At 42.6% G+C, this 27,717-nt stretch overlaps 1 protein-coding gene across 6 annotated transcripts; it reads right to left on the bottom strand.

Moving 5' to 3' along the window:
• Nucleotides 1–26: 26 nt before the first annotated feature.
• evi5b (ecotropic viral integration site 5b) lies at nt 27–26,637 on the bottom strand. Of its 6 annotated transcripts, none has more exons than XM_076141502.1 (20): nt 26,386–26,636; nt 21,203–21,435; nt 17,286–17,475; nt 14,166–14,390; nt 13,969–14,043; nt 13,674–13,799; nt 13,398–13,541; nt 12,982–13,071; nt 12,642–12,739; nt 12,117–12,177; nt 11,990–12,043; nt 10,937–10,969; nt 10,347–10,490; nt 9,279–9,410; nt 8,126–8,266; nt 7,712–7,870; nt 6,994–7,140; nt 6,422–6,517; nt 1,927–2,022; nt 27–645 (listed from the first exon to the last, which is right to left on the bottom strand). In XM_076141502.1, exons 2-20 carry the CDS (start codon nt 21,352–21,354, stop codon nt 361–363), a joined length of 2,448 nt encoding a protein of 815 aa, XP_075997617.1. In that variant the 5' UTR covers nt 21,355–21,435; nt 26,386–26,636; the 3' UTR covers nt 27–360. The 6 variants fall into 6 exon arrangements, with proteins under 6 accessions (XP_075997617.1, XP_075997618.1, XP_075997619.1 ...); XM_076141503.1 differs by lacking the exon at nt 26,386–26,636 and adding an exon at nt 22,106–22,284; XM_076141504.1 differs by lacking the exon at nt 10,937–10,969 and having other exon boundaries at nt 26,386–26,637.
• Between the last annotated feature and the right edge of the window lie 1,080 nt (nt 26,638–27,717).

The raw sequence follows: 27,717 nt of genomic DNA, 5'->3' as shown, positions 1-27,717 counted from the left end.
ACCCCCATCCCCCCCCCCCCCCCAACTCTCCCCCCTCTCCAGTCTGTCTCTCTGCCCGGCCGAGTGTGAGGAGCTCCACAACCTTAGACGTGCCGGTCCTCTCCTCCTCCTCCGGGGCTCAGAGTGATGCTTGGTACTCCAACAGGTATGTGCCCCGCTCAAAGAGGACAAACGACTACTAACGGAGTTAAAAAGCTCTTTAAAGTGTGATTCTCAGGATATGAAATGATAAACTGGATGATTTTGTCATTTCAGAACTCCTTTTCTGAAATCCCCATTAGCCAGGTTGGACAGCCTCCGCCTCAGGCTTCACCTCCGCCTCCGCCTCCGCTTCCGCCCTGGCAGCCGGTGCATTCCCCATCACACAGTGGTGGACTTGTGGCTGCTGCTGCTGCTTGAGGGCACCGTGAGCCGCAGGGCCTCCCCGTCGTCCTCGCCGTCGCTGTCGACGTCCTCGAGTTTGGGGTGCAGTCTGATACGGCTGCTTAAGCTCATTCGCTCAGAGTCAGAGAGGTTGGAGTCCTTGATTCCGTCTTCATCTGAAGACTGGTAAGACTCGTCATCTTCCACATAGTGATTCACGATGTGGATCCCATCAAAAGTGGACTGACTGGCCAAGCCCCTCCGGCCTTTTAAGCAGCGAATCTGAAAGTGAGCAGGATGGATATGAGGGGAAGCGCCAAGACCGTTTAGAAGAAAGACACATTTACTATTTTTGCTTTTGAGGGAGAACATTGAGGGGCACGACATGCACAAGCTTTAAAGTGAAAGGTGAAACCTGCAGACAGAGTGATATGAATCACAACCAACAAGCAGGCAATAGGAACCACAACAACTCCTGGAACAGCACAGCTAATAGAGTCTGATTTAAGCTGCCAGGCACAGTGAGAGGAAGACGTGGCTGTGGGTTAACACCAGGTCAGAACCACTGAGGTCACATGACACAACTCACCTGAGTCAGCCTGCCACGCAACAGACAGACATGTAGAGAAAGAGGCATTCAGAGGCCAGTTTAGAGCAAAACACGTCAGTATGAGGCTCAGATGAATGACACAATACAGGCCTGTGTGCTCAGCTGGACCTGAATATAAACAGAGAACACTTCCATCTAACCTGCAGGCTGCTATCTGAATGGCTTTCGTCATCCTTTCCAGATCATTGATGCTGTTTTAGTTCAGATTGTGTTGGTGTGAGACAGTGGGCTGAACATCCCCTGTCTGACCCCCAAGCCTACACTATTTCTGTACTGCCTTCAGACAAGAATGGAAGAGGTTAAGTGCAGCTGTGTGTAACCCACTGTTCACCAAGTCTTTGTCATCAACAGTTGTTTAGTTTAGGAGAGAATTTGAGGAAACTTCACGGCGTAATACACTGCTGTGCTGTTATGAATCAATCAATCTACGACTTAATACTTGAATACTTGCTGGATGTAATCTGGCAGAATGAGGGCGAGTCAGTGGTTAAATCTGTTACCATAGATCTCACCATATATGACAAAACTGCTTAAATAATGCTTGATAAAGAAATAAAAGCATGTGTTCTTCATTTGACGATAGAAAAGACTGTCAGGACTTGAACACGCAGCTGTCTGCTCTTGTAAGCAGGTTATGTCTTTTCAAAGTCTATCTGCAGGGGCTGTGCGTGTTTCCAGCTGCACACAGGAAGTCTCAGGGTGTAGTTAACACTTCTTAATCTCTATCTGAGGTAAAGTGAAATCCTGAAAGAGCAATAACACTAAATCAAAGAGACGTCAACAGCAAAATCTGAGCCACTTCAAGGAGAAAAGAATAAGTGCATAGAAAGGTTGAAGTACTGACCAAAGCTTTTTAAAAGACACAGGTTTAGGAACTATCTGCATATTTTAATAGATAAAACCAGGAACAGGTCTATTTAATGTGTTTAAGTTCTTCAGACGGCTGGACTCACCTCGTGTTTTAGCTCTCCTATCTGGTCTTTCAACTCTCGGATGTACTGACTGGAGTCTGTGTGGTTCAGTTGACCTTGGACCTTTCCTTCTTCTTTCTAATGGAGACAAATGGAACGCCAGTATATTAAAGGTCAAGCGTTCTGGAGCTAAATGACACAGGAGGAGGAGACGTACCGAGTTCATTCGACACCTACATTCGATACCAAATATATGATCAAATGTCTGATTGTGTATTTGGAACATTTCCTGCAAATCAAACAGATGTGAGAGTCGTGGAGTTGGTAGTAAAAATGATTCAGCTCTATATTCCTCACACAGACATGCTGCTCCCTGACAGTGTACACTAATAAAGCACCATTCAGTCTGGAAATTGTTGAAAGTAAAAGATCCTTTATCATCCACAGACACTTCATTAAACACGCCTGCACACTACAGCATCATGCAGTCACAATCAGTCACACGTCGTTAAAAACACGTGCAAGTGTTGGTTTGAGTCTACAACAGAAATGAAGTTGCTAGTGCTAAGTCCAGTATCTAATGAAAAAGAGAGGAAAGAACCTGTTTGTGTCAACAAGAGTGAGACGAACTACCACAAGTATAGAAACCTGTTTTGAAAAAAGTGGAAGGGTAACAATACTTAAAAGTCATACAACCAGCCTTTGTGTAAACTGCATTGCTGTTGGTGAGCAAATACACATAAGAGAAAAGTGTTCCAGTGTGGCTGCAGACCAAACTGACATGTGCCAGGGGAAAACACAAGATAGTGTCATTTGTGCTTGATTTCCTCCCGAAGCCCTTGGGGACGAGGCTGCGTTAGCTTCAACAGTAAAAACGTGATGTTTACCTTCCTCAGCAAGGACATCTGCAGGCTCGGGGAGACAAACACATCAACCTCAGATCACACCCTCAAGTGTGCCTGCTACACACCAGTCAAGTCGGTGCAGGGAAATTCAAGCAAACCACAGACTGCAGTGTGCCCTGTACAGGAGATGAAGGCAGATGTGTGCAGAGAGAATAGACGACGTGTTGAGGTAAAGTGGTGACATTTCCTTCTCTGGCTGACCAACACCCCCAGAACAGATGAGGGTTTCTGATTCCTGTGGTGGGGTGGCCTTAAATGCCTTAAGATCTCAATAGAACTATTCTCACAACTGAAACAAGTGAGGTTGTCCAACAATCTGTTATTTTGTCGGATGGTTGCTTCCACCAAAACACTACAACGACAAGGGCCAGGCCGTTAATAAGACTTCCTGATGCTCATCTGTGTGAATCACCAGGTGGTCCTCCACCCTCAACTCCCTCAAAAGGTGCCGTCCTTCATTTCAATCCAACCGCACAATAATAGAGGAAGTACTACTAATTTTGAGTTCACCAACTGATACCATCTCAATGTAAATCTGAGCAAACCTACTCTGATGTGAAGATGTTCCATTTTGCTGTCGCTTAACAAATTCTATGGACTGCCATGGCTGCAGAAAGGACAAAGCCCATTTTGAAGCAAGAAGGACTCCCACAACCCTAACCCTAATAACTGAAATCATATTTAATTACAATTATTCAGTTGGAGGGGTACAGTGTAGTGAAGTGTAGTTTAAATCATAATGTATAGTAGTTGGTGTATAGTATAATGTAGTTGGAGAGAGTAAAGTATAATAGTATTCTCTAGTATACTTTACTAGACAAAATTTCCTTATTGACTGATTGATCGTCTTTGTTGATGACATAAGCATCATGTTAAAGGCCACATACTAGCATGTTTTTAATAGGATAGTGATCACTGTGTGACACGCTGAACCAATACATACAAATCTCTGAGTGTGTCATTAAAAACCTCAACTTAACCATGCATGTCACCTTTGGTAGAGTCACTGCTAGGAAGTGGTTTCTCATCTTCACGCAGACCCTGAAGCCATACACGCTGCTATTTTGAAGTGTGTGTCGGTGTGAGAGTCCTACACATAACGCTCGCTCGAAAATAGGTTTCAATGGTAACGTCTCCCATCACCCAACAATCAATAATGGATTCTATCAGTAAACAACAGTAGTCTATATTCTGTTTATGTGCTCATAGGGTCGAAGCTAACATGAAAAACATCATCACCTCTCACGTGCTAACCTGTAACCACCAGGCGTTTAACTGATTTTTCCTCTACAGCTAAACTGTTCTTGTCTGAAGCGCTGGGTCGATCCACTTAGACAGCAGGTAACCAAACCACAGACCAACCAAGAGGCACACTGATTTCACTGCAGACAGGCCACTTTTTCCATGCATGAGCAGGTTATCACGTCCTATACCTGTCTGAAAAACCACAAGACATTTTCTAAACAGTGTCCTTTCACTCGTGGAAAACCTAATTGTGAAGTACGTGCATGTTATCCACATATCTGAGCGTTCGAGTCGCAGATTCACAGAAGTATGGGGGCGGCAGTGGTAAACGTTTGGTGTTGCATGTTTATGCTCTATCACCTAGAAACAAAACCCCAGACCGCACTGTGTGATTGTGTGTTGCTGTGAAGGGGAAGAGGAGGAGGAGGAGGAGGAGGAGGTTTTTCAACATGTTTCACTTATAAATAACCCAGGGCCAGCAGCTAAAGAGTGAGGGGAACACCTTCAGCTCAGCAGCACACGCAACAGCAAACTCATCAAATCATGTTTTGTAGCTTTCAACCAATTGCTATGATCGATAAACTGATAAACTGCCATTAATATCACCATGCACACACACACACACACGCACGCACACACACACACGCACGCACACACACACACACACACAGAAAAGTCAGACAGTCTGCTTTCCATCAAGCTACACACAGTCGATTTAAGCCTGTCAGATATTTAGGCAAAAGGTAACACCGTTTCCTCTGAACATGTGTGTAGGCGGCTGCTCGCTACACGGTGTGTCCGTAAACAGGGCTGTGATCCTGAGAGTCTTTATGGACAGAAATCACTTTATGAATGAGATTATTCCTCTCCAGAGGTAAACACTCATGTGGATTTAGTATGGAGATGAAATGAACACAAATCAGTCTTCATCCATTATTGGTATGAATAAGACGTGGGTTCAATTCCAAACCACATGGCAGCAGACACTGACTCATCTGTGACATGAACATCATTGTAAGACTTGACTCATTCGCAGAAAAATTAAAAACTAAAATCTTTGAATTTTCGGCACTTATTCCAGGTAAGATGAGGTCGGATCTTCATCCAAGTCAAATACAGCTTTATGAAAAAGCACTTCCCAGTTTCTTCTAATGTTGCGTATTTCAAAAAACTAAATTTAATGTACAGCCTGAGAAAAATAAAAATACAGTTTTTAAATGATCGTTTCATTTACTGAAGCACGCAAGTTATTCCATACCAAGTGCTGGAAGTTAGTCGCTGGATCAACTGATTCACTAAATGGAACCCTTTATTGGGTTCAGTTAGACTAGACACAGCCAGGCTTGACTGATCACATAAATAGAACCTTTGAAGCAGTGGACTGCAGTGGTTTCCTATGTTGTGGCCTTCCAGCCATGGTTGTGAAGCTTTTGTGGTGGAGCCTTTGTGGCGTGGCTCTCTGCCTCTATTTGTTTTGGTCACCCTTGTTGTTTGTGGTGATACATTTGTTTGGGGATAAATAGCATGTTTCTTTACCCTCGCTTGTTGAGGCAACCAACTGTGCTAAATGTGGAAACTAAAGGATGTGATTCAAGCACACTTCTAAAATCAGGTCCTTTAAAGCTGATCTTCACACACACATACACACACACCACAGTGGACAGATCTTTAAGTTGCATACAACACTCGCTAACTGCTGGTCTGTAAATTCAGTGTATAATACATACATATCTTTACTGAATAAGGAAAGATATGTATTCAGATATGTTGGAATTAGAACCGGGACACAATCAGTCCTGAAGTGACCTCTGGTATGTAGGTGCTGCTTTGGTTAACTGTCAACATCTACACACACTAATAAATCATATTTCACTAATTTTAGATCACACAACCTATCTGCAATATATCTTTCCATCCAGTGCTTGGAACATGAGGAACAAGTGGAGTGTTTATAACAGACTTCACTAGAATATCTCTCAAACTGTTGTCATGCTTCTAATTTTAGATTTACTCCATTGTTGCACATGTAGTTTTGCAGTGCATTTCCCTTACACTGTTACATGCAGTATTTGTTTTCTCTCTTTGGAGTTTCCCTTACATGATCATACTATGAGGGTATTTTTCCTCGTCTTGCTTGAGAGCTTGGACTGGGCCAGGATTAGAGAAACTTTACTGCTACAGGCCTGGTTTAATACTGTGTGTGTGTGTCATGTTTGTATGGACATTGAACTATACAAATGAACCTGATTTGAGGACAGTGTCATTTTTCTATTTTCTGTATAATGCCTCCATTAGAATGTCTTTTCCCTACGTACACTCCTATTTAACGGTGTGCAGGGGGCGCAGTAGGACCTAACGCAAACAGAGTATTGAGTATTGGACTGTACCTGGATCTCAAGCTCGGAGATCTGTTGCTGGAGTTCAGCCATAGCAGCAATGTTGTCAGCTTCCCGCAGCCTCACAGCCATCACCTCCTCTTTACTCTGCAAAAACAAACAACCAAGATGAGAATTCCTTGGCGACAACAAAAGAAAGTAAAGATACAACAGTTTCAACAGTAACTTTTGCCCAAAACCCCTGGGGAGTTCTGCTGCAGATTGGAAACCAACTGAGCAGTTTGTGTGTGTGTGTGTGTGGTTGTTGGATGGGGAAAATACCTAAGAGATAAGAGTGTTACTGCACTATAGAACCACTTTAAGAGAAAACAACAGGGGGACAACCATCAGCACAAACTAGAAATTGAGTGACCACACATTATTCAAAGTTATATTACAGAATCAGCATCAAAAACCCAACAAAAACATTTAACTCTGTTGTCCTTTCAAAGCAAATGTATAATATTCTATCCAGGCTTCAACTTTTGAGTAGAAAAGTTTGAGTTAAGTAAAAAAAAAAGGCCGGGTTGTATCATGACAGACTGCTGTTGTGCTCACTGCATCAGAGTCAAGTGTTGCTGTACCTTGCACTCAATCTCAGCCTGCCTCCGCTTGATCTCTTGTAGTTGCATATGCAGATCTTTATTTAGTGCGGTCAGTGTCTGCACGCGGTCTTGGAGACATCGGCCCTCCTGCTCCGCCCGTCTCAGGTGGTTACCGTGGATCTGATTCTGTGTGAGGACAGAGATTATATGTTGAGTTTTCTTTCATTATTATTTGAACCTTTTAAACCTGTGTTCTGCCGTGCTGTACTGCCTGCACTGCTTCACACTCGTGATTCTGAGATGTTTAGGTGACTGCTGCCCCCTGTAGGCTACCTTGTGACAATGCAGCTAGGAAAATTCACTTCTCTGGGTCCAAAAGGATTTTATGAGTTTAAAAGTTCATGATGTTAATAACTTTAAACCTCAACTCATGCAGAGATCAATCATCCTAACTTGGGATTGTGGAATGAGTGCTCACTAACCGCTCATGGAAGACACAAACACACTGATCACCTACAGGTATTCATTTTGACCTCTGGTGTCTTCAAATAGTAAAATAGGATCTGGGCATAAAAATAACCAATCGAATGTGAAGCCAAGCTGCTCCTCTTGGATGTACAATGACAATGAAGTTGTATCTCCTAATCTAATATGTAAAGAAAGGAACATCCAAGCACATGCACTCAGTCTTAAGTGTTGGTTTATGAGTGCATGTACACATTCAATTCCTTAAAAATGCTCTTGGAAGACATCTGACCTGTGTCTCGAGCTCCAGCATCCTCTGCCTGGTCTCTCTGAGCTCAGCCTGGGCCTCGGCTTCACGCAGCCTCACAGTCATTAGTTCATCCTGGAGCTCAGACAGGGCATTCTTCTTAGGAGTGTCTTTCCAGCGACCAGAAGTACGTGCCAGGTGACGCTATGGGACAGATACATTTAGTAATAACACCAAAATATGACCATATCTAGTATCTTGACAATACTGTATGTTCATGTTCCTTGGCTCACAGATATTTGCATTTTAAACTATGTAAATCTTAACAACATGACGTCTAAATACTCATCTTCTGGGCCTTTCCAACCTCTGTCTTGAACAATAAACCTTTTTTCTTTCAATGTGATATTTTCAGTCATTTTCTGCAACTGCCCTGGAATGTGAGTTACCGGTTCTCACCTGCCAGTGATCTTCCAGATCTCTGACCTGCTGTCTCAGCTCTTTCAGGCCGGTCAGAGCCTCGGCCTCTCTGAGCTTCACCCCGATCAGTTCTTCTTGAAGTCGCGCCACATTGGTGTCATCTGGGAGCGATGTGTTTCTCTGGTGGGAGTGAAAAAGTTCAAACACACACATCCCTCACTCAATTCCGACCCACTGATATATGTCAACAGACACTAGATACACATTGGATGCCCCTATCGCCATTTTGAAACGGTAATCAAACTCGTAGAACCGTTTAACTTGGACACAGACAACACAATACATTTAAATTCAGAAAGCATTTGGAAAAACATAATACCTGAAGCTTTGTTCTGTAATTATCCCTCAAAACTGTGCAGCATTGAGCTATAAATGTATTTACACGTATGGAACATGATGATAGAGAGCATGGGGCGGCAGTGGCTCAGTCCATAGGGGATTCAGCTTGGGAACCGGAGGGTCGCCGGTTCGAGTCCCGTACGGACCAAGAAAGTGGACTGACAGCTGGAGAGTTGCCAGTTTGCCTCCAGGGCACTGCCGAGGTGCCCTTGAGCAAGGCACCCAACCCCTAACACTGCTCCACGGGCGCCGTATAATGGCTGCCCTGCACCCCATCTGTGATGCATGTGTTTGTGTGTGTGTGATATGAGGGGGTGCAAGATACATTTCAATTCTCAATCTTAATCAATCTTAATCTTAATCTTAATCTTAATAGACAAATTACACTTTTTGACATTGTCTTCTTTCACAAAACAAACTAGATTGTTTTTTTTTAACAAGACAATATAACTGGATTTTAGCAAACTGTGACACCGAGGCAAACAGGCGTCTGTTGTATTAGAAGAGGCAGAAGAAACATCACAAGATGAAGCTACACAAACAGCGTTGTGTGTATGAGCTAATACATCTACAGGACTTTACATAAGGCCACAGAATTGTGCCTGTCAAGCCTGCGACCGATTATGATTTCCTAGCAACTGCTGTTCAGGTCAGTGTGTGTCTGTATGTGTATGTTTGTGTATGGAGTAATGCATAAACAAGCATATACAGTGTGTTGATGTCTTGTGTATATATATTTATGTGGTTCTTGACCCTTATAGTCAGACAGCAGAGTGAGTCTGAGGCAACAAACCTTTTCCATATCCAGGATTTTGTCTTGCATCTCCTTGAGTGCACACTGTGACTCCGCCTCTTTTAGCCTGGCCTGCACGAGCTCTCTCTCCAGCTGCAGGATGGACTCCTCAGTGTACCGAGGACTTCCCTTCTATAACCAACAAGACATGACAGAGTGAAGCAGAGACACACAGAGACGTGTACACTGTGACTTCATGGCAGCATTCAACGAAGGAGAAAATATTCAACCCAGATGTTTAGACCACAGCACACTTTTTATAACTTCCAGTCACTAAAATCCACTTCCAGATCCATCTTTCCTCATTCTTCTTCTAGCAGAACACACACACCCATAAATGAATACAAAAGGACTGAACCCGCATTTCAGACAACATCAACCATTTTGCATTCCGCATTCAAATTGAATAATTCATGATTGCTCATTGTGAAGCAAGATTGCACATTATGTAAAACACGCTCACGTCTGCACACTATCATCTTCAATCAAACATCAATAATAGAGCGGCTTAGGTCAAAAAATATGTGAGGAGAGGATTGGTTTGGCTGTGAACACGGTGCCATGTGTGAAACGGAAAGGACTACCAGACAACTGCTAAGAAATTCATTAGTACATTGCAGAGAATGCACAGGGCAGTAAATGGGTGCTGAAGTGTGTGTGTGTGTGTGTGTACGACTCAATGTCTCAATCTGAATTCATGCATGCCAAAAGAGATCATTATGCATAACCCATGGTGAGACGAGCCTGCATCAGCGGTACAAGAATACTGTTGCAACACAAGAGAAGTTGACAGGAAGTAGGTGTGTATGAGTAACTGAACCAGCAAAAAAAAAAAACAGTACACACAACTGTGTCGATATTACTGCCCCAGCCTGGACTCCTTCACATAACATCACAGTATCTAAAAATGAGCCATCTTGAGATTCCTGCACTAAACATCATCTGGAGACGCCCCAGCCACATCGGCCGGGGCGTCCCTGTCACACACTGCTTTGTTCTGTCCTGACTGATCGCTTTGCCTGCGGTGGCCCTGCAATCGGCCAGGTGGGGACACTGTTGCCCTCTTACCGCATAGGGCTGCTGGAGCTGCCTGATGGTTTTCTGGGCCTGCTCCAGCTGAGCACCGGCCTCCTCGCTCTGCTGTTTGACTGTGGCCAGCTCCCGCTTGACCAGGTAGTTCTCCTCCGCTTCCTGAGCTCGAGTCACTTGTCCCTTGGGACATAACCAGCCAAGGAGGAGTGGAGTGAGCACGGTATAAGAAGTGGATTGGAAGGGGTGTGGAATGGGTGGGCATATCAAAAAGAAGAGATCTGGGATTGGGGCGTTCTAAGTGCATGCTTTTGTTAACTCTAGCAGTTTGACTCATCATTCCTTAGCTTTACTCAGAATGATTTGTATTTGTAAGTCACATCGTCTGACATGCCACAATTTATCTCCATGCATTTTTAAAACAAATACTGTATTCAGCTAACATTTGCTTTTTTTAATGCCTGAATTCAGGAAATCAGAAGTAAATTTTGGGCCAATTATCTCGATTTGAGATCATTGTGTAAATTGTGCTAATGATAAGCATGCAATGCTACAGAGAGACAGAGATTATAGAAGAAGAAAGGTGCGATCTAGATGACAGGGGGGAAAAGAGAACGTAAGAGATATACCTGAATCAATCTATCTGCCAAGGAAGCACTTTCCTACAAAACAGAAATATCAACAAGAGACAGCAGAGAGAAATAACACAGAGAAAAGAAGTTTGTAGCACACAAAAAGAACAACTGATTGTTTAAGGAAAAATAATGCAATGTCCGTTCTCTCACCGGGGGAAAGACCTCTACATGGGTCAGAGATTGTCAACTGAACTTAAAATTCAGGATTGGAAAAGGAACATTGCATGCAGATGTGGTGGAAAAGGGTGGAAGTGAGTAGGTGACAAAGTGGAAATGAGGTGGAGGTGAAGTTTAGCTCAGCCAAGAGCGCGTTACGACATGACAACAGTACGATAGTAGTGTCTAGCTTTGTTAGGCTGAGCAGACGGCTGGGGTGAAGGTCGTCTATCCCAGTTTCAGTTAGTGAACAGTCAGAAAATGCAGGAGGCGGGGACAGAGTCAAGAGAGCAGCAGCTTTGAACCGGTTTAAAGTAACAGGCACGTTTAGACGCGAGTCCCTGCAGGCACATACTTCATACTCAACACCGTCGCTACCCATGCCGGATCTCATGCATGGTGTCTTTAACAAGCATTTGCAAATGACCGTCTAAAGAGACACAACAAGGTGCACAGTGATACAAACTGTGCAACCTCACATGCTCTGTGTCGTCTTAAAGAGCATCAAGCAGCCGCTCACACACTCTCCACACAGGGCTTGTTACAATCTCTGCTTTTTGTTAATACTGTCCAGTGGAACCAAAAGTTCCCTGAAAATTGTTATTCAAGCCACACAGACATTCGCCACGGCAACAATGCAAAGTAAGATCCAAATCCGGCTTCTGTTTCTGTATCTACATACAAAAAAAAAAACCACACCGGGTGAAGATAGCGTGTAACCTGACGACCTTTCGACTGAGACGGCCCAGTTAGTGCGAGGCCAATCGCTCATCAGGTAGATGAATGATGTATGAGCATGTGCCGAATGGGTTAATGTACATATGATGAACAAGCAGCATTGATTGATTTTCTCGTCAGGGTTGCGTCTGACAGCAGCCCAGTTTCACTCACTTTCTCTAGAGTGTCTATCCGCTGCTTCAGGAGGCGGTTCTCTGTTCGCAGCCTCTGCAAAAACAAAGAGAAACATGCATTATGGAGGATCTGAACACGGATCGCTCACCGATTTGCTTCAACGCACCTTAATCTCCACTTGTTCCTCCATTTCTTTAGTTTTGATTGTAGTGTATTCTTTTTCTAACCTGTAAACATTTCACAAATATAGGAAGATGTGTGTTAGTCCTTCAATAACAGGTCCTATCCCAGCCCAAGGTTTGTACGAAGAAAACTGGAAAACCTCCCTTAAAAAAACCAAATCACGTCATGTAAGGAATGCAGAAAGTAAACGCAGCAGTTAAGTCCTCATTCAGTCTGAGAATCAAATCCACAAAGATGCTGATGACGAGACAAAAGTAAAACCAAAAAAATCTGTGGTAGTAAAATAGCCTGGGTCATAAAAACCCTACATGGAAAAGTTATGAAATCTGATGCAAATTTCTTTTATAGGATTTCAAAGGTTTTGGAAAGATATTATACAACTTGATATGTAGTTTGTTGTTGTAAATTTGAACACTTTTACAGATTTTTGACTGCTCTTTTTTGGTTTTGGTTTTGGTTTCTCAAACGGCACAAACCCAGAACAATAAAAAAATTCAAAAACACTCACTTCTTCATCTTCTTGGCATTGTATTTCACTTGGTAAGCAGCTTGGATGACCTTGTCTGGCCCACTGTCCAGTTGGTGTGGGATGACCCTCTGAAAGTGCTGCAGCAAAGAAACAGAAACAAGAGGTAGAATGAGCACCAAACACACATAAAGCAGCTACTTTCAGATATATGAGCCTTAATGCTTGTTCATCTGTCCTTCCTCACCCCCACCAAAGCACTTTAATCCTCAGCATTTACAGGTGGAAGCACAAAAGTATCAATTAAGTGGGTGTGTCTGTGGGAGCAACTCTGCAGAGGCATGTGGGTTAAAGCTATGTGAGCTGAGGGAAGGTGTCATACCTGTAACATTCCCTCCATGTCAAGTTGTATGAGTTCGGGCTGGTTCATCTGAAGGATGGCGAGTCCCACACGGAAAACGATTTCCAGGCCCTGTGGAGAGTGATCACCAGTGAGGATGAGGAGCAGACCTTTGGAATGAAAGGCTACAGGGTACAGGTTCTCTATGTTCAGTGTTCTATTATGATCAAATACAGATAAAAACGATGCTTAAACTCGCAATAACATGAAGGCTTCTCGTATTTTAGCACTAATGCATTATATTTACATGGCATGAACCCCATCTATTCCTCATTTTATCTGTTGGCACTCTCAGGACAATCTCTGTACGTCTTTAACGTACAGAGATTGTCATTCAAAGGAAACAGTTCTTGAGCGAAAGCCACAGTAAACAAAAATGCAGCTGAGCTTTATCTGACCTCGCACATGAAGATGTCAAAGATCCTGGTGGCCACAGGCAGAGGGAAGGAGGTGAGGAATATGGTGAGGAACCAAGAGGAGGCGTACATGGAGGTGTGAAAGCTCTGGGCCTGGAAATGCATATGCAGCTCCGGGAGTTGCTCCTGCGAGGGCAAAAAAAATCAAACAGCATGGGGTTCACCTGAGCCTACTCCATCATTACTGCATTACATGTTTCCAAGCTGTCAGACTCTCCCGTTGTGGCCTCTAATCACCACATCTGGAATATAACCTACCTGGATCATAAACTCAAACTGGTACATGCAGAGTCCCAGCTCAGCCATACTGGGTTTGAAGAGCTCTCGTAATCTATAATCTTGCATCAACTTCACAAACACACAGAAAGCTTCCTCTTCTGGCATCTAGAGGGATTAAGATGCAATCAAATGTAAGACAATCAGCTTTGCAAACAGTTGGAAAACAAGCGCGCGTGTGTGTGTGTGTGTGTGTGTGTGTGTGTGTGTGTGGGTGTGGGTGTGGGTGTGGGTGTGGGTGTGGGTGTGGGTGTGTGTGTGTGTGCGGGCTTATTACCTGCATGAGCAGCAATCCGACAATGAAAGCACTTCCTTGACAGTAGCCAACCTCTCGATCCACCAATGAATAGGCCTGAGGGGAACAGGAAGGAGCTTAAGATCAGTCGCAGTTTAGAGCATGAAATACACACAGGTGTCACACTCTAAGCTGTACCGCAATCTGCAGTTTGAAGGGAATGATTGAGGGTCGTTCACCTTCATGACGTTGAAGAGCACTTCCTGCCCCAGGCTGTCTTTCTCCTTGAAGAATTCGTGTTCGGGATAAGTGCGCGCTATGTCCCTGCGAATAAGCTTCTCACAGGGCGAGGTCATCTTCAGGAGTTCCGAGTACTGATCCTTGATGGGCATGTTCTGAGCGTTGCACAACAGCTGCCACACTATTGCCCGAAAATGGTGAGGAATTCCTTTTCTGACAAGATCCTATAGGAAAAGAGAAAGTGTACGTTAGTCTCATTGTACATTAGATTAAACAATTGGTGGTCTTCATTATTAATTTGAAAATGTGGAAAATAGAAAAGGTAAGAGGAAAGGAAAAGGACTGATGCCAGGATTGGTCACATGATGAATAGATATGTTTATGTTTTGTGTTCCATTTCTTTTCAAGAACCGTTACAATTTTTCTCCTGCTAAGAACGACTGCTATGATCTTTTTGGATATTGCTGATGATACAATTTCATTATGCAATTTCCTGTGCTGGCAGGGAACACTGGTCTTTGCAGCTGTGATGAGTGTGTGTGTTTGTGTGCATCTGGTCAGCCCAGGGTGCAACTAGGGCAGAGGTCCACCCACATAGCAGGGGAGCGCTCTCTTACAAGCCGAACCCTGTGCTAAAACAATGGACCGTCTCATATCTTTGCTGAGGCTAAATAAAGTCATTTTAAATCCCATTAATACTGACAGACACACTAATATGAACACAGCCAACCATTGTTTAACTTCACTTTTCTTAAAGAGAAAATAAATGATGATAAGAAGTTGTACTGAGTGATTACAATCTGCAAAGTTTGGTGCATTTGACGTGAGATAAAGTGTGGGAAATAATGTCAGCTGCTTTTCTGGAATGCTGGTCATTTCTTCACGTTCTTGCCTTTTCTTTCACGATTTTCCCTAAACCTACACTATTTATGTGTAGATAACGCAGAGAAGGTGGCTCACTTAGCTCCCCTGTTAGGTGGTGCATTGCATTCTGGTCTGAGGTTGCTGTGAATAAAGGTTTCAATGTCTCAAATCCGGAGCATCTGCAGTTCATATTTAGCCTAGACCCACATTCAAATTAGTAAAGCCAATCAACCTTGCACATAGTTTGACAGATGAATAGTTAGACAACTTTGCTTTAGGGGCTTCCTATAATGTTTTTTAAAGTGTATATTTCATATACAGAACGAGGAGAGTGAGTATTGAGCCGTTGACAGGTTTTGGACAGAATTTGGACTTGGCTTTTATTCATGCCCACACAAAGAAAACACTGAATTCCAAATGCTCTCTAGTGCAAAACAGCAACAAACTACATTGACCAAAATTCAAGTACCCTTACTGATAGCTACTTAGTTCAGTCATGTTTGATTGGATACTAAAGAAAACAGCACCGTAGTGACAGAGTGGCAGAGTTGCTGTTGAGTGCATCAGCAGCACGGAGAGAGCAGATTTGCTGACAAAGACAGAAAAAAAAAAAAAAAAATCAAGGTTCCTCCTTGCCAGCAGCTATGATCAACATCTCTTGCCGGCCACACTCATCTGGTCATTATGGCCTCTACAAAATAACATCATAACACACCCAGACATGAACAGTGCAGTTTGCTGATACTTCACAACACTTCCCTATTCACACACTGGAACCACAAAAACAGAAACGCTGCCCTTACAATGGGCCCTCCTGTCATGAGTCACTATGTAAACGACAGCTGTCACTATCAATTTTGATATGTTGATTAATAGTTATTTACACAATCATGTTGACTATTAATTAAGTTATCAATATTTGTACATGTACCATAAACTCTAAGTAAGAGAACATCTGTGTCTGTTTCATACTGAAGGAGAGAAAGGACAGACATATTGGATAAATATATGTAGGTTACAGTGTTGTGAGGCTAATATAAGTATTATCACAATACCATTTCATACTACAACAACTATCAATCAAAACTTTAGTGTCATTGTGTTTAATGCTGGTGCAGCGAGGTTGTGTCATTGTGAAACTGAAGCTGCTTTTTGCAGTGTCGCACACAACTACATTATCTTTTTCGCATCTTAGAAATGTTTCCAAACAACCATGACTTCTTTCCCTTTCTTACTGTGACCGTCATTGACAGTGCCTTGACCATATCGATGACTTTTCTTCTTCGTTATGTTATGTTTAATATGTTACGGCACCTACTGCTAAATAATAGATAACATGCATTTTTTTTCTACTTGAGTTGATTCGAGGTAATTGCAGCTGATAAATTGTGAAATCCTGAACATAAACACGAGATGCATCGAACAAGAAACTCCATCTTCACACTTCCTCTGCAGAACTTTAACAAAGGTCTCTGTGACCTTACAGAAAGGGCACAACCATGGGTGCCGGTAAGCAGGATTGTGTGGCTCTCCCTCACTGTAGATTGGTTGGATGTTTCAAAGCTGATCTAAATCTAAAACCTGTACAACATCAAAACATTCACTGTGTGACTCTTAGTAGAGGAACACGGGGGGGGGATGTCAGTTAGATTGTGCAATGACAAGTAAATGCTATCTTACAGTATGACACTGCATATCAGTCCAACTGCAGTACACACCCACCAGAAAAGGTCATAAATACACAACTATGGGAGGAACAGAAGAGGCTGAATCCATTATAACAACTGAAAACCTCCTTGCTCTTATACAACGTTTCAATAATTGGACTGTAGAAGGATTTATTGTAATTGCATATATTTCAGGGCAAGGAATTGGATATCAGACCGCAATGAAGATGAACCTAAAAGCAGCATTAAACGCCGAGAACTAAAATAATTCCACACACAGCATTATAGAGTCACCTGAGACAGAGACGGCTTCAAGAGCACACAAACAGTGAAACAGATAGAAAGCTATTAGAGAGTTGAGAGCTTAGCATAACTTCCTCATCTTCAAGTGTGTATTACAAGAGCAAATATGTAGAATATCACTCTCCAACTCACAAATATATCAATAAACAAGTGAGTAAACACACCACAACTGCCACTAAACTATCCTGCAGCAGAGCAACCAAGTGGATCTCCCTTCATCTCAACGCAGAGATGCTCTCAGTAAAATCAGATGTCACTTCAGATAGTCATGTGCACAAGTATCACCTTCAGTTGTTTCTCCTTCTTCTTGCGCACATCCTCCCACTCGTTGACGATTCTTCCCCACAGGATCCAGGTGTCCTCCTCCAGGTGGGAGAGGTTGGACGAGGCAGAGGAGCTGGACACCAGCGAAGAGCCACTGTTCCGTCTGGAGCCGTTCATGGAGCGAAGGGACTTGCAATCCGTCTCCAGCAGCCTGCAGGGGCAACGGGAGTTTGTTAGCATTTTCTCTGTACAGGCGTGACAACACGTTTAATAATGCATTTGAGAGGTTGCAGTCCGCTGTTACATGTACATTTCAGCTGAGATCTTCATTCCATATAGAAAGAAACCCATTAACTGAGTGCTGTGTAAACAAATATCATGCATCTGTAGAGCCTCTCTTCTTGATTCAGGAAGGAGTTGCGGAGTCAGGACAAGAGTGCAGCAGGTGGGGAGGAGGAGGAGGAGAGAATCCTTCAAAAGGCTCTCTGTGATACCATCCACTTCATAATCCTTGGACTATGTGTGAATGTCCTTGCACCAACCAATGTGTTAGGTCTGTGTGTTCCTGTCCTGAAATTGTCCTAAATACAAAAGGGATTGAAATGTGTACAGGCAGAAGTTGAAGTAAGGAAAAAATAAACGTAAAAAAAAGTAGCTATGCTGGATATCAACAGTTGGCTGCTGAGCTGGAAAGAAATGCCCGGATGCTTTTAACTATGTGGGATCAACGTGTTAGCAATCAAAAAAGCAATGGACTCCAAATCCCTGCGACCCCTCACTGCATATAGACACCCAGCACACACACACATGGAGCATAAACCAAAAACAGTCTCCAACCAGCAGGCATGGTTCCATCTGTTACTGTTAATATCTACAGACTGCTGCTTGATGGAATTGTTTACTGAGACTATTAGATTAGAAACAGGAAGGTGCTACTTACAGAAGGTCACTTACTACACTGGATGGGTTGTGAAATAAAGTAACGAGTACAGCCCACATGTCTATAACTGAAATTATTGTTATAGTTGTTATAGTCTGTCACAAATAAAATGCATCTAAGAAACTCAGTGGTGTAACTGAGCACATTAGGTTGACCTTCATATACTGTATGTTCAACATCAGAGAGAGCGGCAGAGAGCTGAATGATCGTAACCCCTGTGTACACCGATTCCTCACTGTCCTCCTTCACAAGGCTACATCGTTCACATTGCATCCTGTGTGGAACAGTGTGTTAAAGTGATTGTTATACACAGAGCAGGGTAAAGCTGGACCAAACCAGCCCCTCTGCTTGCTCTCTGCTTGGCTCGGATGTTGTTTTCATTCATTGACACTTTCACATTTTCAATTATATAGTACCTTGTGGTTTGTCAGCAGTAACATCCACACCATATAATACAGCAAACAGCTCTTCACTCTTTTGTACAGCAAACACACAATCCACCACGCTCTGCACAGGCGGGGTGGAAGGAGGGTTAGGGGATCCTGGGGTGAGGGGTAATGGGCAGGGCTGGGGTGAATTATCAGGGGGAGGATGTTAGGGAAACTAGGGGAGAGCACCCGCAACGTGCTTTGCTCTAATTTACAGTAATGAATGTGTTGTATTCTGAAGAATCACAGGGGCAGCACCAACAACCTACTCAGTCAAAACACTCACTCAAAACAAATATTAATGATACAATTAATAAAGAACTGAGGGAGCCAGTAACTTTAACTGAGCGAGGGAACAGGGGAGGCAGTAGCTCAGTGGTTAGAGCTTCCGCTTGGGAACCGGAGGGTTGCCGGTCCGAGTCCATGCCGAAGTGCCCCTGAGCAAGGCACCGAACCCTCAATTGCTCCCCCCTCTGCGAAGGGTGGTAGATGTAATGTAAGTCGCCTTGGATAAAAATGCCAAATGATCGTAATGTAATGTAAAGCCAGTGTTGCGGTGGACTCGTGCAATGTTTTGAGTAAGTTAACCTTGCGCTATCAGTTTGTCACTGGAGTTACCGACAGGGTGACCTGAGCGAGGATCAACACACAGAGAAAAGAAAACTGGGACTCCCAACCTGTGCGGCTCAGAAGCGCTGGTGAAAAGCACACAAAGGCACAGGAAACCTGATCTCGGAAAAATGCTGAGGCGATTCCACTCGAGCTAGTGACGTCGCCGAGCGTGCTCCCACAATGACTACGGTTACAGACGAATTTGGGTCATCTGGGAGGGAAAGAAACACATGGCTCCACCGCCCCAACCTGCATGGAGCTTCTTCACATATGTTCAGCACTGACATGAAGCTAAGACATGATTACACAAGCATGACGCACCGACATGCACAGACGTTTACATGGATTTCATTTAGGCGTATCGGACGGTCACACACAAAGCAGCTGAGTGGCGCTCTGCTAATGATTCACCAGCAGTCAAGCTGTAGACGTTACGTTTTAAAAAGCAAAACAACAACTTTTTTAAACAATAGAGATAAGTTCTGGTTGAGCGGTACTTACTATAGTGACATAACAAGGTTCAAGCTATTCTTTTTAAATGAACGAGCATTAAGGCCTCATTCTTACTCTACTGCAACCAGCTGTTAAAATGTACAGATTCAGTTTGCAAATCTTATGCTAATCTCAAAAATATGAAGAATCTTACCAAGTGAAACTCATGGTTTGCTCCTTATGTCTCATGGGAACGATACCACGTCTGATTCACAGATTATAGCCGTAAACGCTGGACAACGCATGTCATGGTTTTGAACAAATGCTCTGGTCTCTTATCTGTCCTGTAGGGTACAAAGGCCTCACCAAATACACAAACACTTGTTAGCAAGTGTGGGACGCATCACAGTGTCTGTAAAAAAAACACACACACACGCACGCTCACACACACGCACACTAGAATAACAGAATACCAGAGTCTTGCCACCTACATTCAGCCAACGCGTTGTTGCTCTTGTCATGTAAACACTTACAAGAAACGATAAATCACACGTCCAGTGAACGGACTTTAGAAAGAAGAGGAGGGTTGGTGACGTGGAAGCAGAGGTCAAGGGGCAGACGAACTTTGGCTGTGTCCCAAATGCTCACCAACATACTCAAACAGCTTCTTACTAACTAAATAGTATATAATGTGGTCAACTTTATAAAAATTCAGCACACTATATAGTGTCGCCGCACTGCATACTGGCTGGTTTTGACTGTAGTTATGATGGACACCATTGTCCCACAACGTCTTGCTTTAACGTTGTAGTCAATATTAGGGGATTATGTTGTTTGTCCATAGTTGTTAGTAAGTTGTTAAAATTTTTCACAAAACTACAAAGTGACTGCAGAATCCTTGACAGCCTACTGCCAATGGGACGTTCCATGCCCACCATCCCACCTGTTGGCATTTTGCGGGTGAGAGCCTGGGACTTCCTGAGCTTCCTCTCATGAGCCTGGTACTTCCTGAGCGTCCTCTCATGGGCCTCCTTCATCCTCTCCTCCCATGGCACAGTCAGCTCAATAAGCACTGCTTGTTTTGCTGCTCTGGATCATAGAGCTATATCTGGTTTGAGAGTTGAGGTGGTAATCTCCTCTGGAAAATTAAATTGTTTCTTGAGGCCTACTCCCATGTCCCAGTCAGCCAGAATACCTGTGCCAGCTGTCGTCCCACTGGACCTCTCTCCTGCTAGAACAAATCTGTTTAAGCGGGGCCCTTCCGTCTTGATATTATTACGCATCTTCCTTCTCTCCTCCTCCTGACCTGCAGCCAGCTCAGCTAGTATCTGGTTGTGTCTCCATCGGGAACATGCCACCGGCAAGGCTTGACTGGCAGGATGACACAATGTTTCCCACACAGCGGGCGGCCTGGGTTCTCCGTCTCAAACACAACCATACCTCAGCTTGATTCATTCGTCTACACACACTGCTAAGTTTAATAATTGGTAAGTTTTAAGTTGAAGCTTCTGAGAAACTTTGCTTACCTGTTCTGCTCCTCAAGCTTGGCAAGCAACTCAACGTCATCTGGACTGAGCGGGCCCGGTGAGGATGGGGAGAGGGCAGGGGAGGATAGAGACGTAGAAGAGGAGGTGGCAGTGGTCTGCAAAGATGTGGGCGTGGCCACTTGGCTAGCCATCTGACTGACGGTGTGCGACACCGAGTTCTTCACCCATGAGAGAGTAGAACTCAGCTTACCTGCAACCTTGTCAGTCGCCACCTGTAGAGAAAGGAAAAGGGGGCACAACTGAGTATACAATCACATCAGAGGAACGGGTGTGAATGCTGCTCGGGGAGGAAATAACATCAAACGGGACAAAAGTAAGAAAAATGCAGCTCTTATCTTTAGCAGCAAGATACAGCAACAAAAACCTAACATGAAATATTTACTTTACCTCAAACATAAGTCCACTTTTATGCAATGGCAACAGAGTATAATGGCTTTATAAATGAAAATGAAAATGTCCCAGAACATCCTAGAAGTTTCATACAGATAGAGTTGACATTCTGTATCTGGTGGATCTGGGTGTGGGTAGGGACAGAGATGAATATCTCTCGAGAATACTTCTGGTGTAAAAAAGTAAAAATCCCTGACTATGAGATGGATGGGAAAAGAAATCCCCGGTGTTAATGGCTGGATTGGATTGACAGTACAAACTATACACACTATGGAGCTGATCAGTGTCAAGTGTTTATAATAAAAATATCGTAATGAAATAGCTACTGTAACCTCGAAAACAAAAATGACTCATCGTGGGTGTAGTATCAACCACGGCAATATTTACAAATCTTCAGCATGACAGTTTAAATGACCAGAAGTACGCTCATTATGCAAACATTCTGTAATAGTCTACAAAACTGAAAGCAAGCCATGGATCATAAACTCCTACCTGCTACTCCAAATTATCTGAAATCATCGCATTTTCTGCTGCACTCATACTCCGAGAGGAAATCCGAGTGTGCAGCGAGAGGGCAGAACAAAAACAGGTAGAGTTTAAATGCCAGGGACACATTCTGTTCTCAACGCATTCAACTCCTCTGAGCTGCCTTTGTAGTCATATGCTGATCATAATGTCAAGAGGGGTCAAAGTGCTGCTGAAATAAGGAAGTGTACCGCTGCTCCTGGAGAGAGAATCAATCTGGAATTCACGTCACATCTGACAAACACAATCCGTCTCGCCTTTGCTTTCAACTCAGCCGGGAAGCCTGACAACTGACACCAAACGCAGACCTGATCAATTTGTGCATCTTGTTCTCTCCAATGAAGAGATTCAGAGTCGTCTCTCTGGGAGTCTATAAAGATCGGTGGAGATAGAAACCACAACGTTTGGCTGATGTCTTTGATGGAAATGTTTCCATTTCCTCTCATTAGTCTTAGTATGAATTTTCAGTGAAAGTGAACAGAACCCAGCATATTATCAGTCACAAACTTGACATCTTGACATTGGGAACTTCAAATTATAAATGTATCATAAAAGTTTTAATATATTACGTAAATATATTAGATTACACTCATTTAATTGAAGGATCTCTGGCCAAACACTGCATTAAGTCTATTCTGAAATGAGCAAAAACAGGAAGTTGGTGCAGCGGCTCTCCACTGTTTTTATTACAACACCCTATTCCTGAATGTTCATGGGTGTGTGTGTGTGTGTGTGTGTGTGTGTGTGTGTGTGTGTGTGTGTGTGTGTGTGTGTGTGTGTGTGTGTGTGTGTGTGTGTGTGTGTGTGTGTGTGTGCTTGCCTCAAATTGGCAAGCATATCGAATTGAGGCATTGCAAACACAGCAGTATTAAAACTACATACTTAAAATAACAGATTTGGGATGTTCATGTTGGGCTCCGTTCCTCTTTAATGAAATTACAACCAATGGACAAAGTATTGTTAGTTGCAATTGGATAATGATTAGAAATAAAGGAGACAATGTACATCCTTTTAAGGGCGCTGCAGCTGTTTTCAGAGTTGACTAATTACAAGCAACATTAGCTGATCTTGATTAATCTTAAATTAAGATCTACCATAAATGAAATTCACAAGTGTACGCATGTAACAAACTACGGCATTATCATTTTCTTCTATAGCTTTTTCCTGAAAATGATCTGTACATAGAAATAAGGCAAAGGTTACAGATTTGGATTTCTAGTACATATACATATAACTCTGAATATAAACTTTAGAGTTAAAAGAAAAACCCTTTGACCAATGAAACAACTTACAAAAATGAATAAGATCTAAAAGTTCTAAATGGTTAATAATAAATTAACCATTACATATCAGAAAGAATAACAAAGATGTATAACAGCTGTCAAAATGATGTCGTGTACAGCACATACAGAAAATACAAAAAACTAATATAGCCATCTCTAACTTGCATGTCAACCGAACTGAAAAAAGCTCTTTCACACTGAGCCAGGCTGGCATTGTGTCTATTTGAAAGCCACCAGGAGAATGTACAGGCACAAGATTCCTTCAAAAAGACCAATTGGGCCAATGTGGGATGCCATGCAGAACTAACAGGGGGAGAAAAGATGGATCTGAATTAAAGGACCAGGAGGACAGAGATGAGGAACATTACAGATAAAAGGCACAAAACTGTTAGTAGTTCTGACTTGATCGAAAATAGCCAAATGCCTATTCTTCCTTTTTCAAGCAGACAGAAAACGCTTGAAAGAGGGAAAAATGCCAACGTACAGGTGCCCTAAGCAGACCGTAGCAGATTCTTTCCTACAAACCCAGCCAACTGAAGTACAGCTTCCCCATAAATTCAGGATAGTGGCATAGTTTCTGCTTTTGTCTGCCATGAACTGAAAGGGGCCATGAGGTGTATTATGCATAGCTAATGAAACACACAGAAGTAGGTCTGGATAAAGCCCCCGGGAAACAACATCGAGATGATTGGGGAACTGAAAAAGACAGAAAAGAGAAGCATTTCTTCACTTCTAACACGCACAGCACCAGACATAAATATCTCAATGGTGTAAAAGGGACTAGACATAACAATAAAAAAAAACGGCTGAACAAGGCAATAATTGAACAAAATAGAAAGATGTTGGCACAGCAGGAAAGAGGTGAAGCTGACTATCTTAAGAGAACCAGCCAGAGCTATGAGGGCTCGGAAACACAGGGTTGACTGAAACAACATATTCGTCATGAGGTAGCAAGGTTTTTCACTTCCTACACAGACGTAAACCAGGATTCCCTCAGTGTGCAATTAGCATTTTGATCGTCTTACAGAACAATATTCTTCAATATGCAACCACAAAATGAGAGCTATATTCACTGGCTAACACCGTATGAGAAGCTTTCTGATCCACGATGATCAGAAATGAAAGGTTCTGGCCTTCTGCCTACTTCAACCTTAGTCAATTCTCCAAGAATTGAAATAACTTTGGCTAACTACATACAAAAAGAATTAAAAACAACAATATTCTGCTAAGTCTCCACCAGTCAGTGAGCAGGAAAATGGTCCTTCCAGTGGCCCATCCAGACTTAGCAACACAAATCTAAATGCCACAATATTTCTATCACCTTAATATTGACAATAGGGCTGCATTGTGAGTGTGGCTACTGATTGAGTCGGGCAGGAAACCATACTAATTTGCATGGGAAGTCCAAGCAGGTAGGAGGATCAATTATTCATAAGTACTGTATATTTAATCACTTAAGAGGAATGCAGCCTATATACACCAGCAAAAAAGACGGCTTTATGCAGATCCTTCATATATCCTATGTGACATACTACCTTTTAGCGTACATATTTCATTTATTACTTATTGTATCTGCACTCATGTAGCTTAAATGTTTGCCACTCGACACAAACACTTACATGCACAGACACACCCACAGCTTCATTCATAGCAACAACATGTTTATTCCCACTGTTTGTTCTTCAAAGTCTGCAGCTCTGACATAAGGCTTGTGGGCCTGAGTGATCCTCTGTGTAATAATGTGACGCCTGTTATAACTGGAACATGCTGACAGATGATCCTCTGACACTGGCATGTACAGTCCAATACATTTGCCTGCATGCCAAAAAAGAAACAACAACCAGGAAAACACACTACGTTTACCAGCAGTGCCACTAAGCTTGAAGCAAGTCATTCTCAGACACATAATTATACGACTGCCAGAGAATGCATACCATTGATAAATGTGATGAGAGTTCATTGGTATTTTGTTAATCCACTATATTTATCTTATGGCTGTAGTTCTACACTTCCGGGTGGAATTACGATGTTAGGGCTGAAATATTGATCAGAGGGTATGAATATTGCCAACAAACAAACTATTCTATCTATCTAATTCAAATTAAGTTTGTTACAGGTATAACAATAGTGCTACAGTCACATCACAATCTCAGCTCTATTCATCAGTACTCCATAACTACTTTCAGTGAATCAAAATAATATGGAAAACTAAGTAAAGACCACACACACCGTTAACTACAAGCTGCACTCCCACACAATCATAAACTCGACTCCTCTCCATATCTATCCTCTAACCAAACATTGTTTTCTTTAGCCAGTCGATGTCAGTTCACTATCATAACGCTGATGGAGTTTGGGTACAACGTCCACTCCATCTCTGGACACTGTTAAGAGTTGGTGCTGCTGCATGACCAGCGCTGATCATTCAAGTCTCATCTCACCATATCATACTTTGAGCCGTTATAACGTCTTTCAGGCCGTAAACACGAGGTTTATGTATCAGAAAAAAACAAAACACATAGCATTCCTTTTATGGCTGGCCGGTGTTGAGCGCTGAAATGGAGAGCGTCTTAGCATCAAATGCAACAGAGTGGACAGGACAGTGTCTTTCTTCCACGAAGCTCGGACATTACCCTGAAGTATAAATAACGATGGGGCTGCAATATAGTTAAATAGCTCCCATTCTCGGTCATCTAAACAGTAACCAACACGGATAGCAGTTTATGTTCAAGATGATGGGTCTGTCATTACAAGCCAATTAGTAGCTCAGCACTAAGCAACATTGTAAATATATAAATAAAGCGACGAAAGACGCCACATTTAACGTGAATTTCTAGAGTTCAGAAGTTAACCTATATTGTTTACTTGGACATATGCAGTTATTTTAGGACCGCTTGTGGTCGTATTACGAGTTAGGGTTCACTCCAGTAATTAGACAGAGCCTGAAAAGACAGTCTTCTTTACCTTGAAGCTTTTTAATAAGCCGCAGCAAACGTCATCTGGATCCCATGCAAAAGACGAACAGTGTCGCTACTATCAGGACAAAGTGGTTTCAAATACTTTAGTAAAGTGCGTTGACTATATTTTCCAAATAACCCTGACAGGGTTTCCATAAGAGCTAGCCAGCGTAAAGTTAGCTTGTTCCCATTGACTCCATGGTCCTGCCCAAGTAGCCGTAATACGTGTACACAGTCGCCTGCAGACGGCTCGCAGACGGCGGCGGCCTACCAACTGTTTACATCCCACAGCGCATGCGCACAAGGCCCAACATGGGATAAGGGCGCTTTCAAGTGTTCGAGCCAGGGTACTGCTATTTAAAGACCTTATAATTCGTTTACAAGTACTTTTGTTCAGTTTTTGAATTATTAGATCATTGGGCACATAAATGAAAGAAGCTCTTAATGTGTGCGCAGTGAAATGAAAGATAACTTCTGAGCATTTTTACATTAAAGTGTTCAGAAAAGCACAAATAGTGGGTTAACTAAAATGTATTTTGTAGAAATATTTTTCATACTGTTTTCGGAAGAGAAAGTGTGTGAAACTGTGTCTCTCATCTGCTCCACTCTGCTGTCTGTCTGTGATTCACCCCTGATTACAGCCCAATAACCTGGACGATAGTGCTATGAAAATGATAACATATTTCTCTAAATAATAAAGCTTTCTTTCACAATGAGGAAGGAGTAAGGTAAAAGTTCACAAGGCTCTACCCCATTGTAAAAAAAAATCGAATTACAATGTACAGAAAGCACTCAAAATGGCAGATAAAAAGCTACTTACATGTTGTACCACAAGTGTTTTCTCACAGTCGAAGAGACAAAAATATGTCATTAGACAATTCTCCTCCTGACATAACAACATCTCCATCAAAGCAGTCAACCACATCTGCTTAGACTGCTGGCAGACAATTGACATGATGAATGAACGGTGGCGTGAATTGGATTTATAAATATAGATCAGACACTGCATTTAAGTATTTATATTGCTTTGTGCCAATTACTTATCCAGTAATGTGTAGATAGATAAAGATCCAATGTGCAATTGTCCATGTAAACGTTTTACAGTTATGGATTGAGTCATGGTTTTATTCTTTACACAAAATGTTGTAGGGCTGCACTGATGACCTAATCCATACTTTTATCAAACAAAAATCAATTTGATATCACAGGACATCATCCTATGCTGAGGGTTATGACATATTGTAAACAATTACAGAAATATTAACATTTCAAGTCATGACAACACAGATTTGTAATCCAGGCTTGAGAAATTGTGCCAAAGAAAGAAGCTTTGAACTTC

This window comes from Genypterus blacodes, unplaced genomic scaffold (assembly GCF_046128005.1).
Source record: "Genypterus blacodes isolate CSIRO-AG114 ecotype Tasmania unplaced genomic scaffold, CSIRO-AGI_Gbla_v1 ptg000019l_1, whole genome shotgun sequence".
Classification (NCBI taxonomy): Eukaryota; Metazoa; Chordata; class Actinopteri; order Ophidiiformes; family Ophidiidae; genus Genypterus; species Genypterus blacodes.
The sequence above is the reverse complement of the archived record's forward strand: the minus strand, read 5'-3'. Positions and strand labels throughout refer to the sequence as shown.